The 12,871-nt window shown below is 44.0% G+C and overlaps 1 protein-coding gene across 4 annotated transcripts in view; it reads left to right on the top strand.

Annotated features, from left to right (window-relative positions):
* Positions 1 to 12,871, top strand: part of AATF (apoptosis antagonizing transcription factor) — a 50,232-nt gene that overhangs the window by 12,415 nt on the left and 24,946 nt on the right. For 3 of the 4 annotated variants that reach the window (XM_030472175.1, XM_030472176.1, XM_030472178.1), the window contains exons 5-8: positions 4,452 to 4,566; positions 4,886 to 5,090; positions 5,853 to 6,017; positions 6,795 to 6,878. In XM_030472175.1, the coding sequence (XP_030328035.1) occupies positions 4,452 to 4,566; positions 4,886 to 5,090; positions 5,853 to 6,017; positions 6,795 to 6,878 (569 nt within the window). Of the gene's footprint in view, positions 1 to 4,451; positions 4,567 to 4,885; positions 5,091 to 5,852; positions 6,018 to 6,794; positions 6,879 to 7,877; positions 8,757 to 12,871 lie in introns of those variants that run through there. The other variant, XM_030472179.1, reaches the window with a different exon arrangement.

The following is a 12,871-nucleotide window of genomic DNA, read 5'->3' on the forward strand; positions in this document are numbered from 1 at the left end:
ATAATCTCTGCCTTGCTTTAATAATTTTTCCTCATGCCTGGATAGCCTGCGAGTTGCACAATAATCACTCACACAGCTTTGTAATCAATGCCCAAAGTAATAGGATTCCGCTGGCCAACGGCAATTAATAAATTTGTGTCTTTTTTAAAACACTGGCAAGTCGGGCCTGAAATACGACTGACTGCCTCTCCTCATTTGCATATTTATTGCAGTGGAAAAATTCTTGCCGAATGATTGATGTCGAGCCTGCCTCTTGAATTCCAAACAGCACATTATTATGAAATGAAAAATGCCGGCCATACAGTTGATTAAAGTTGAAGACAGTGGAATCGGTGTTTTTTAAGATTGTGGGAGAATTAAAGGCATATTTTAATAGATGTTGACAAGAAGTGAACTAACAAAAGCAAAGCAAAGGATTTGCTTGAAAAGATTTAATCAAACGTGTTTCGGGGGGGATTAATTGCTGGGGATGACTAGTGCAAGTGGCTGGCTTGTGGATTTGAATGAGAAGTATTGTTCTCAGGCCAGCGTATCGAGTGCCATTGTGACCTGTAGTTTAACTCCTGTCCCACAGTCATTTGAAAGGAGTGAAAATTTCCCCTCTTCAGCTGAACGCTGGGATAAATGTGTGTACCTGATAAAGACGCTTTTCATTATGTGCAGCTATTAAAATAAAAGAGGTTTGATTCCTCTCCTTTTTATCTGTGTGATGTGAGCGGGGCACTGTGCCCGTGCTGGGCAGCGGTGACACAGTGACTTTCCATGCTAGTGGCACAGGGAACTCACCCAGTATTTGGCAGCTCAGCTTTGCTCTGCAAACCGTAGCTCCAGCACCAGCCTTGTTCCAGCTTTCCTGTGTGAGCACTTCATACAGCCTGTGGAGGTACAGGGAAAATTAAAAGCTGGCGTGTGATGCGAGTCTCAGATTTAATTGGGGGGGGGGGGGAGGAGGTAGTTTAATTCTCAGCTTTGGCGTGGGCTCTGAATTTCAGCCATGGCCTGGGTGTGTGGTGTTTCATGCTGGTACATCACAGGAAGGATGCTCCTGTCTGTGTTTGCAGACAGTGTGTACACAGTAGCAGGCAGGCACTGTTCTGCAGAGGAGCGCTGCCACCCCATCACACCCTGTAAGATGCTGCCAACATACAGCCATGGAGTGAAAATCCAGGGAGTTTTGCCCCAGTTTTTAGGATTCCCTTGCCATCTTACCCTGAATCTGCTGGATGGATGCACCAGGGAGCTTGCTGGGTGGAGCAGTTTTGGGAATCCCACTGCTTGGCTCTCTGTGAATACCTTTGACAGCCTGGCCTTGAGGCACCGGCTTTTTTCCATCAGCTTAAAGTGTCTCCACATGAGGCCAGTCCCTGCTGCTCTGCGCCAGCTGCTGCTCTCTGCAGCTGCTTGGGAAGATGAAATGAGACCCCATTTTTAGAGGTCAGGAATAAGAGCACAGCTATTTTTCTGTGCAGGAAGCAGCATTTCTACAACAAGGCAGAACCTGCAGTGATGGGTGAGCACAGGAACCATGGTGCCTCAAGTCCCCAGTGTGGCACTGCTTGGGCTTCAGCAGCAGTGGAGGCACAAGAGGAAGGGAGAAGGCTGGTGGGGATGGTACCAGGAGCCACCCCACATGTACGTGCACGTACAGGGGGATGCCAGCAGCACAGCCAGTTTGTCTGTAAGCGCTGGCATTGACAAAATTGATTTTTTTGGTTTGAGAGCAGTAGGACAGATTTCATCTCTGGTGGGTCTCCTGACACTTTGATACATGGCAGTGCTATCCCTGAATGGAGCTAAATACTCTAGGGCTACTTTTCTGGTTGGGTGAAGGGATGTATAAAGTGAGAACGCATGAGAGAGTATTAACAGAAAGGCACACTTTGATTTACTGGTGCTGGCTCCCAGCTTTCTTGGTGGATTGATACACTGTCTGCTGGATCTGGAACAACTTTTTCACTCCTGGACACAAAGTGAAGGGGCTCCCATGGACTCTTAAAAGTGACTTTTACAACTTAGTGTCTCACCACAGACACTCTTACTGGAGGTTTTTCTCACTGGTGATATACAGCCCAGTGCTAAAGGTGTCAGTTCTGCCAGTGATGTCGATCTAAGGTAGAATATTTACCCCAGCACATTGCAATGCAGATTATTCCTTGCCTGCTCACCGTGGCCCTGCTACACCTCAGAAGAGCTGGAGTGCTACTCCAGTTGTAATTGGCAGGATCAAAGCTGCCTGGGGTGCTTTAGCTGCTGCTGGGGGATAGGCAGCAGGGAGAAAATAAACAGTTTGGGAAGCTCTGGGGACATTGATCTGTGTTGCAGGCAGTGGGGAAGATTTTGCTGCTGCAAGCTGTGCACTCAGGCTAGGGTGGGGGCACCTTTCTTTTGCAGGGGATGCTTTAGCTACAGACACAACACATGCATTTTTAAGGGCTTTTGTCTGTCTCTTGGATTTGTTTTGATGCTAACACATGACTCTTACAAGTACAGCAAACCTAATCCAGTAATAGGTTTATATAGAGAAATGGTCAGAATGTGTCTGTAATGAACTGTGAGCCAGGGAAGGATGAGTCCAACTGATCTACAACAAAAATCTTAAAGCATCTTCTCCTTGACATTCCTGTTACTGAGGTCAGGCTGTAATCTATCTGAAGATGGTGACAACTGAGCAATATCACAGTGGTAACATGCGGGAGATTGAGACCTCTGAATGTCTGGGCTGATTTCTGCTTGCAGTGTCTCTGTCTGGCTGATGGAGATTTGCTGCTCACTCTACCCATGATCCCTAGCTCCTCGGTTATAAAAAAGAAATGAAGTTTAGTGGTGAAAAGTTCTCTCCATTCTTTTATGGTAACTACAAAGAAAGAAACAGATTTGGGGGTTTGAGCAGCTCCACTGGCTGCACATCAATGGAAGAACTGGCAGAGGAGGTACCAAGGGAAGCTCTGGGGAACATCCCAGCACCCCAGTGCCTTCCAGCCAAATCCATGTGCTCTGTCAGCCAGTTAGAGCTGCCCCCAGAGGATGCTTGTTCTGGGTGTGTGGAGGGAAGCCAAGCCTGTGTGAACCTATCTTGCAAGAAAACAGATCCTGCAGCAGTGTGCTACCTTCCCCCAAGCAGTGCATGTTTTCCCCTTCCTATAGTGCTTCTTTGTAAAAGTAGAAGGCAATGCACCAGAGGCAGGTAAATAGAAATGAGTCTGTGTGAAGTTCAGCCTAGGTTTTTTGGATGGAAGTGTGCTGAGTGTTTTACCTGTAAGAGCTGAGCTGTGATTGATGTGTAGCAAGGTACAAAGGGAGAGTTTGTGTAGGCCCAGACAAACACTTGTTTTATATCAGAGCATGCTGCAGGGAGGCTTGTTGGTCACCACAAAAGAACTGGTTTTCAAGAACAGATGCTGCAACAGTGTGCAGTTAACCCCTCCCACAGTCAGCTGCAACTCTGTGTCCTTGGAGAACATAAGATCATTGGAACAGAGACCGTTTTCTCTGCATTTGCATACAGGGAAATTTTCAGCTATGAAAGCCTTTGGATACTTGTCGTCAGATCTACATTCAGCATTTGTGTCTGCAAACACCCTGGAAAGCATCTACTCATCCCTGTAAAACTAACCTTCCCACCACGCATTGATCATGTTGTACACCTCTCTACCCCAATCTTTTCTTCGCTTTCTTTCTTTCCAAGGATCTCTGAGCCTGCAGTTCTGCTTTTTTGATCAGAATCTCCTCATTAAACTTGCCAGGTCGTTGTTTAAGTTTCCCTCATAGATCAGATCTTGCTACATTTCATTTTACTTACAATCTAATTTCTTACACCTCCTGCATGGTGAGCACAGCAGCACAGAAACCAGCGGTAGTCGCAGCCCTGTGGGAGTTTGGTTTTCCTTCTTGCCTTCCCTCCTGCTCCCTATAACATGCACATTATATCCAAGAAAGGAAAGTCAGAGGTCAGGTTTAGATGGGATGTCCACATACACATTTTCCCTTGTGTTGCTTTATACTCTGCAGCTGAAGTTGGCCTCTGCTGCAGAACTTCACACAGGAGAGAAATGAGTGAGTCAGCAAGAAAGGTTGTTGTCATATAAGTGTATCATCAGACACTTCTGCGCATAGTACTTGCTTCCTTAGTATGTTAATCCTTCAGGCTCTGCAGTTGGAATGGTTGTTGATGAAACATTAGCTAAGTATACTCCTGATGTGCAGCCAGGCGGATGGTTAGGAGGCAGTCCTGCCTCTTTCCCTCCCTTTTCTTTCCCAGCGTGGTGGTGGTTGACATTAACAGCTATCAGTCAGTTTGAAGATAAAAACACGTCTCTAACTGATTAGAGGAAAACAGTTAATGGGACAGGCAATAGCTGTGGCAGAAATTCAGATTCAAGATGAGAAACTAAGTGCTGCAAAGCTAAGCGTTCACTAGTGGGAAATGGTCACTTGTGTCTCTTGTTCTGCAGGTTGTAAAGCCCTGGAGGCGTTGATGAAAGTATTAGTGGAGCTTCAGGATGAGCTGCTGTATCAATACCCAGGCACGAGGCATCTGGTAGATGGAAAGCAATCAAAAACTGAGAGGTAAACGCAAGACAAGACCTTTTGGAATCCTTTTGGTCTCCACCTCTCCAATATACAGGACAATGCAGAACCTTCCTACCTTCCCACCCTCCCTCTCTGCTGTTCTCTCAGTTGCTGCTCTATCTGAGTGACAGGCACTCTGAATAAATGTCTGGTTTGTAATCTTGCTGATAACAGAAGGGGCTAAAACATCAGTCTTTTGCCATAAATCTCACCATGGCGTGGAAAAAGCATGGGTGGTAGTGAAGGGGCTGTTAAGAATTCATACATGTTGCCTTAGAGAGGTGTAGGGTGATTAGTGTGTGTGTTTTTGTTCTAGTGATGATGAAATCCCTAGCAGTAGTGATGAAGAGCAAGGGGATAAGGCTCAGGAGAAGAGGAGGAGCCTCCCCAAGCGAAAGCTGAAGCTGGAGGAGTACCCAGAGTTCATAGCCAAGCGCTATGCTGACTTCAGGACCTATCGCAACAACGTCCTGCAGAAGTGGCATGAGAAGACAAAGCTGGCATCTGGCAAAGTGGGAAAGGCAAGTCTTTGTTAATGTGTGCTCACATGCTTATTATTCAGCAGAGAATTGGGGAACAAGTTGATGTGAGAGTTTCATATCATGGATGTTACAAATTAAGCCGAGAGTTACAGCAGTAAGGATTAAATACACAGGTACCTTCTCTTCCCCAGCCTTAAAGGAGTTTGAAAGAAGCTCAGCCCTCAAATGTCAAAGGCATAAGCTGCTCTCCTTTCTTTTGAGCAGAAGGGCAGAAAAATATTTTCAGGGGCAAATGGTTTCCCAAGTTTTGGGGAAAACTCTTGGATAGTGTTGGTGTTCTCCCAACCAGACATCTCATCATAGCCGGTTTCCCGCAGCAAGTAAGCTCTGTGAAAATGCCACTAGTGCTGAGCAACAAGCTGTTTGTGTTTTATGACAGAGCTAGGGACTTCTGTGGCTCTCCTTCTCCATGAAGTGTACACTTTAATACAGTGGGTAATCATTTCACCCAGAGATCCAGGGTCTGCTAACATCTGTGAGTCAGTATTAATCATTGAGAAGTTAATCCGAACCAAAACAGCAAAGGCATTTTGTTAAGGCAGGCGTCAGGTTGCCTCAGGTTGGGAAGGGAGAGAGAGGGAGAACAAATAAAAAATCCTAGCAGAAATCCCTGCAACGAAACCCAAACCCCCTCCTCTTGGAATGCTGTCTGCTTATCCACTGACATGGAAAGATAGAGGAACACTGCTGCCTTGAGGAAAAGCTTTCTGCATTATCTGACACTAGTTAATGTTGTTGCAGGGTTTCGGTGCCTTTGAGCGTTCAATCTTGACTCAGATTGATCATATTATGATGGACAAAGAGAGATTACTACGGCGGACACAGACCAAGCGATCCGTGTATACAGTGCTGGGGAAGCAGGAACAGGAATCTCATCCCATCCCTGAGTCTTTGCCTGAAAATTCGGTAAGGGCTTTTTCTTTCTATAACTCACCCTGTAGCAGCAGAGAAACTCTCTGCAAAACAATTAGCTTGAGCCTTTAGCAGGTACTATTCTTGTTTGTGTGAGATTTATGAGGGAGATATCTGAGTGTTGATTCCTGTAGTGTAATGGCTAAGAAAAAGATGTAGACATTTCCATTCCAGTTTTATGGTGTTTGCATTATCTCCTGTGCCTGTTCTGGACAGGGATAAAAACAAGGTTTGGGCTCTGATTGTGCCCCTTCTGTGCTGTTTGAAGTGATGATGCTCTCACTAAATCTGCTTTTTCAGGTAGTGGCTACAAAACTGGTTTTACTCTGGAGTTTAGAGTCTTTAACCCAGAAAGTCACTCCTGAAGTCACACTGCATATAACCTACAGAATATGTTAGTAGTAAGCCTGTTATTAATTTAGTATTTAAGAATGAATAAATACTCAATTCTGAGAGATCATGCAGAATTACTGCACTTGCAAGATGTATTTTTGCCATTACATTAAAAATATCTGTAGTATTTTGCCAGAAAGACTTTGCACGGTCCTATTTATTTCCCAGTAAAGGTCTCATAAATCTATTTTGGCACTGGCAGCGTTTCTGCTTTGCCTTTAAATGTATTCCTAGTCCTTAACAGCTTGTTATGTTGGGAGGTTTTCTCCATGCCTTCCTATCTTCAAGTGTGTTTACAAGCTGCTGCACGTGATGTCATCAGAGTTAGGAACAGAATTACACACACATGAGCTTTCAGTATTTCCTTTGTGCTTCTAGGAAGTCCTCCCTGAGTCAGATTCCAACAGGCACCTGAAGGACATAGATGAGGAGATATTTGACGATGATGACTTTTATCACCAGGTAGGTGATGGTAAATCTGTGTTGGAATTATGGCTCCAGTTGGTTTTTAATACTTGCAAAGCTAATGTGGTTGGTTCAGTGCCCTACATTTCTCTTACCAGTAAAACTCAGTTACCTGTTTTAACGCCTGAAATCTCTGTAGATACCTCAGGGGACCTCACTCACAACTTTTGATATAGGGCTGTGTGGGCTTACACTTGCATTGTGGATGCAAACTTACTGCTGTACTTGAGTGAGTCAGGGCCACAGGATAAGGTCTATCCCTGTTCTTGCTGGTGAATGTTGCTATACCAGAGAAAAATGACTGAATTCTCTAAAGGTGACTGTTCTCTCTGGGTAGAGTCCCATTATGAAAAACGATTCTAGTAGATCCTCAAGAGCACCTGAGTTACTCTCAACTCAACCTTAATCATCTACCTACTGAATGAAAAAGCTGCAGGGCTTCTCTAGGGCTTTTCTTGGTATTGTGCCAGCTTGGATTTAGGCCAGTTACTCTTTTTATTTGCAAAATTCCTAGAAACAAGGAATGTGCACCCGGTGCATGGGGGCTGCAGCTTAGGGAAGCCTAGTGTTTGTGCTTCATTTAAGAAAGGACAGTGCCAGCTTCATGAAATACCGAAATGGCCATATATTGAGGAGTCTGATTCGCTGTAAGTCCTTCTCCACTGCACAAAAACCTAGTTTTGCTCTGATAATCCACAGAGAGCTTCAACTTCAGGACTAAACAAGTACCATTACAGCAGAAATTCCTGATCTGAGTAGTATTAGAGTGGCTAGTGGAGTGTTAGGGCAGTTGAAGAGAGCTGCTGCCACATGTCTGTGCTCTGATAACTGATTTAACCAGAACCATTTGGATACTTTCAAAGTTTGGAGTTTCATGTACAGAGCCAAGACTAAAGGTGAATAAAAGATGTATTAAATTGCTAATTCTTAGCTGTGTTTTACAGATAGGAAATAACAGAGAACTCTAATGCTGCCATTTTTTTCCCTTCCAAGGAGGTTTTCAACACATTTCCAACCCTACTGCTGTAGATGTCCAAGAAAAATCTTTGCAGTAGATCTCACCTAGTGCAGAATTAGGACAATGTGAATACTTGCTGTTTGTGAGGGATCTACTGAAGGCTGAGTAGACTCCCTCAGAGTCAGGACTCTGTTCCAAACCAGCTCTTTTCCAGGCTGTGTATTCACTGTAAGAGCATCTATGCTGTCATTGCTGTGAATTGAGGAGCATCTCTTGGGCAGGTGACGGTTCCAGGTTCATCTGTGGAGGCTCTGAGTACCCATCTTGTGGGCAGCAGTGGTTGAAGAGGCCAAATCTGTAAGGCAGGGAGATCATACTGAGGTGGACTTTGGGGTCCAGGTGGACCAGAAGCCCAGCTTTGGGGGCCACCATAAGAACACTGAATAAATGAAGTTCATATAACAAAATTGTGAAGTGGTCCAGGAGAAATAGCTGCAATTGACAGTCCGTGGACCTGTGCAGGGAAGGTGCTTATTGGCCATGAAATGTTAAATTTGTAGAAGAAAACCAGCAATAGATGAATGGCCCATCTTCCCTTCTAATAACTTTAACTTCGATGCATCGTGATTTCAGAAATATGACTAGTCCCAGCTTAGCTTTTCCCCTCACTGGTTAATTGGGGTGCTGGGGTTAATCTAAATTAAAACTTAAACTAATAGAGGTCATTGAGGGAAGAGAATCACCTGAGTAAAACAAATGGGGCTGCCAGGCACAACTGTATCTTGGCCATTTCCCAAGAGGGAAGTGGCAGCAAATTGGAGTTGTTTCAGCATTCGGCAGAGGTGAAGGATGGGTGACACCGGTTTAATGTACGGCACCTCCGGAAGCGTTCCAGATTGCACTCCTTGCTGTACCAACTGCTGCCTCTCGCGCACAGCGACTGGGAGCAGGACCAGCCAACAACATCTGGCAGCACAGCAAGGAATGGGTGCAACCTTCAACACCCCATGGACTCTAAATATGGTGCTTAGGCTGGTGGAGGCTTTAATCACTTACCACTCTTTGGCAGCGGGCTACGACAGCTTATCCGAGCCTCGTACATCATGCACAGACATCTGCTGAGCCGCAAGGCAGCGACACATTCATTTTCCTTTCTTGCTTGTTGGGGGTTTTTTTATATCCCTCCCACCCCTCTCTTCCACTCTTCTCCTCTCCTCCCGTCCCCAATATGCTGCTTGGGAGAGATGATCTGTAAAGATTACTGCTTCATTGTGTGCAAGTAATTGTGGGGATGGCAGCCCCTTGCCAGACAGCGTGCGGCACCTGTGCCGCTGACCTGGTTAATGTCTTCTGTTGAGTGGGATTTGGCAGAGATTGGAGCTGAAGCCAATTCAATGATAAGGCTAAAGAAAATGGCTGTACGTTTTCTGTCACCTCCCAATTAAATTGGCTTCATAAAGTGCTTTCCTCTTTTTGTCAGGGTGCTAAACTGAAGCCCAACATTGCGCTCAGAGAGGGTAGAGTGCGTTACAATAGAGCGCTGACAATGCAGTGAGTGGGTTTTCTCTCAGACGGGTTGTAGCTGGGCAGCACTTTTGTGTGTGTGGATGTACAAATATAAATAAAACATCGAAAGAGACCTGGTTCTTTAGGAATAATCAGTAGCAACGTCTCTGGTTGCTGGAGCTGAGGTTGCTCAGGAGCTCTGACCTCTGTGCATTATACTCATTCAAAGTGTACATGTACACTTCAATGGGCGCTTTTTTCTTTGTATTTGCATTTAGATCCAGACTTTTTTTAGTATCATTTTCCTTTTTCTAAGTAACATTTGATAATGATCAGTTTATTTTGATTACTTCATAGGCTTTAGTAAACATCCAGGTAAAGGAGGACATTGGAAACCAACTCCTGTATATTGCAGTGGGAAATTAAGTAAAAATGAAGGAGATCTGACGAATGTGCACAAGTTACCAATAACAGAATAAGCAGCTGCACCATTTTGTTATAGATTATCATAAAAAAGTCTTTAATGAATCTGTTTTTCCTGTGGAAAACCAATTTTCTTGTCCAGGTTTTGGTATTCAATGGAATTCACTGTGTGGAATTTTATGACGATTCACAGTTTAACTCTGTTGCATCTGTTCATCTCACTTTGCCTTTTCTCATCTTCTTCACTTGTTTTATAAGCAGTTATAATTTTTATTGTGGTGGCCCATGGTAAATAGTAATGTGAAGCTGAGCTGAGTAATGCAAGGGAAATAGTTTTATCTGGTTTGCACTGGGTGGGAATAGTGAAACTGTTTCAGAGGATCCTCATTGCTGCCAGCAGTGAGAGGCTCGACTCTGTTTCGTTTCTTTTTAAACTCTCCTTCATACATGGTTTTAAGGGAAGACAAAGGCTTTTTATTTTTAGAAGTCATGTTTATGTAGAATTCATTACAGCTGATATTGCAGCATTAAGACTTAAAATTCCAGCCTGCTACCAGAGAGCTGCTGGTCTGACATGCTACAGTGGAGATTTTATTATTAGGTTGAAATACTCCTCTAGTAAAGGAGAGAGTGGAAATTGGTTTATTCCCAACAGGAATTAGGTTAGTGTTCATATGCTAAGCGTTCCACTGGTAGCAGCTCTTCCCAGAACAAATGTTCATCATTGGTGGCAGCAGGTATGCCTAAGAATTAGGAATATACATAATCCCTGTTTTTCTCTGCTCTCTTGCTCCCTCCTCCCCCTGATTTTGGGTATATTGTACGTCATTGTGTTTCATAACAACCCCTAATCACCAGTGTTGTCTGTGATCACCACGACTTCAGCAGCTGAGTGGAGCCCAAGTTGGGGAATGTTCAAGGTAACGCTGAAGACTTCAGAGAGGGATGGCAGCAGTTTGCCAGGCAGGGCTGCCGGTAGCTCCCAGAGGACTGTCATCCCTCAGCAGCTGCAGTATGTTCAAATGAGCTGTTTCTGTCTGGGGTTTGCTCCCAAGGTGAGCATCAATAGCAAGAAGAGGTTTGTTCCCTTCCTTATTTATACCCTTATTACTTAGGGAAGAAGTTAATCCTGGAGAAAATGTTTAATTGTAGAACTGGTAGCTTTGTTGTTGTTGTGGAGTGGCAGTGTGCGTGCCTGCACACTCCTGCACGCTGTGTAACAGATGTGGTTTTTACAAGTGAGCAAGAAACCTCACTAACTTCCTTTTTCCTAGCTTAGCATTCCAACTGCCTGCTATAATCTGAGTAACCACAAACTTGCAATCCTGAATCTCTTGGTAAGATGCTTCTAGCTCAGTTTGTTTCTCTTCTGAATTGTATTTGTGTCTAAACCACAGCGTGCCATTTTAGAAAACTTTACCTGAGGAGATAAATTTTTCCTCGTGTCCCAAGCAAGAGTTGGCCTAAAGCAGTTTCTGGGGCAGAAATTGTGGTTTTCTTTCTCAGGTATTTGATAATGCCCTAAACAAGTAATTACTAATGCAGTGAACTATTAAAAGTCGATAATGGTGAGGAATAGAGAGAAGAGTGGCTTTCTGACAATCTGGTTTACCTTAATTAAACTGGTGAGTGATTAATATGGACAGTTGATCTTGTGGCTTTAATGAGATGCATTTAGAGTTTTGTGTGAAGAAGAGATGTCTCGAACCATCCCACAGGTTAATGGCAATACAATACTCTTATCACAGGCATGTATCTTTCAAATGGCTGGGTAGATGGTTAATAACACGTTTTAAAGCTTGATTTGAAACTTCTCCTAATGGGTTATGAGAAAATATGCAAGTCAATGCCTATTCTGTACAACACTCAGCTTTGAGAAAATGCTTTCTGAAAAGAGACTGCCCAGTGGTTTCATCTCACAGTTCCGGTTTTTACATGATAAATAATGGCAGACAGTGGTTCAAGGAGATTTAAAGATAGTATTTGAGCTGCAGTCTAAATTTTCTCTGGTGTTGCTAAAAATCCAAATGGTGTTATGGTCCTATGGGGTGGGAGCTTGGAAGATGAAAAGAAACAGCCTGTTTCTACATCTGGGCAGGACACAGTGTAAAATGTGTGCGGGGTGAGTCCTGGGCTGTAGCACCTTCTCATAATTGATGCTGGTTTAAATAATTGTATGGTGTATAAATACAAAAAAGGAGGAAAAATGGATCTCTCCAAAGACTAAAGGAGAAACAGCCAAACAAACAAAAGTACTGAAATTATATTGCTAAAATACAACTTTGTGAACTTTCTGTTCAGGAAAGAGGAAAAGCATTCGAGGTTTGTAGTTCTTGGACTCAACAAGTTGTACTTAGCTTCTCTCTTGTTGTTTCCTACAGTGATTTTGTTAAAAAAGAACTGCTTTTTAACCTGTTTGAAAAGATGACTTAACAACAGCACATTTCTGCAGTGTGTGACATGGCATGTTGTGGCTCTGTGAGGCAGGAGGAAGGTAATTTGCCTGAGCTTTTGAAGGATTCTGTGTTAAAAGATAGCAGATGCCATTTGTAGACCTTCACACCATAGTAATTGTTTACTGTCTCTAGTAACAAACACATACTCAGTTAGAGAAGTCCACAGAAGCAGTTGGCCAATACTTTAGAGTTCCTCACTGATAAAGAGAGTACTTTTTAGCGAAGGGGTGCCAGAGTGCTCTGGTAAAGGTAAGCAGCTGAAGTCTGCCTTTCTCCCACTTTTCTCATTGTTTCACAACCCACAGGTAGGCGAATCTTGGTCTGATTCTGCTGCTTTAGCAAATGACCAAGGTGGCAGAAGCCATACGAGGTTCTGTTTGTCTGTTGTGCTACACAGATGCTTTAAAATGAACATTGTCAGACCCTTGTTTGATATGATTATTGGCGCAGGGAGCCTGATGGGGCTGTTTTGGCTCCCCCATCCTGCAGCTCACCTCTTCGTGTACCTGAGCTGGTGAGTTCAAAGGCAGCAGTGCCACTTGCAAGGCAGAGCAGGTGCCTTTGATGCACTGTAGCAGGAATGACTTGTACCTCTCCTGGCTTTTCTGAAGATCTGAATAACATCAAAGTGTTCCTTTTGTTCTGAT

Source organism: Strigops habroptila, assembly GCF_004027225.2.
Source record: "Strigops habroptila isolate Jane chromosome 13 unlocalized genomic scaffold, bStrHab1.2.pri S16, whole genome shotgun sequence".
Lineage (NCBI taxonomy): Eukaryota > Metazoa > Chordata > Aves > Psittaciformes > Psittacidae > Strigops > Strigops habroptila.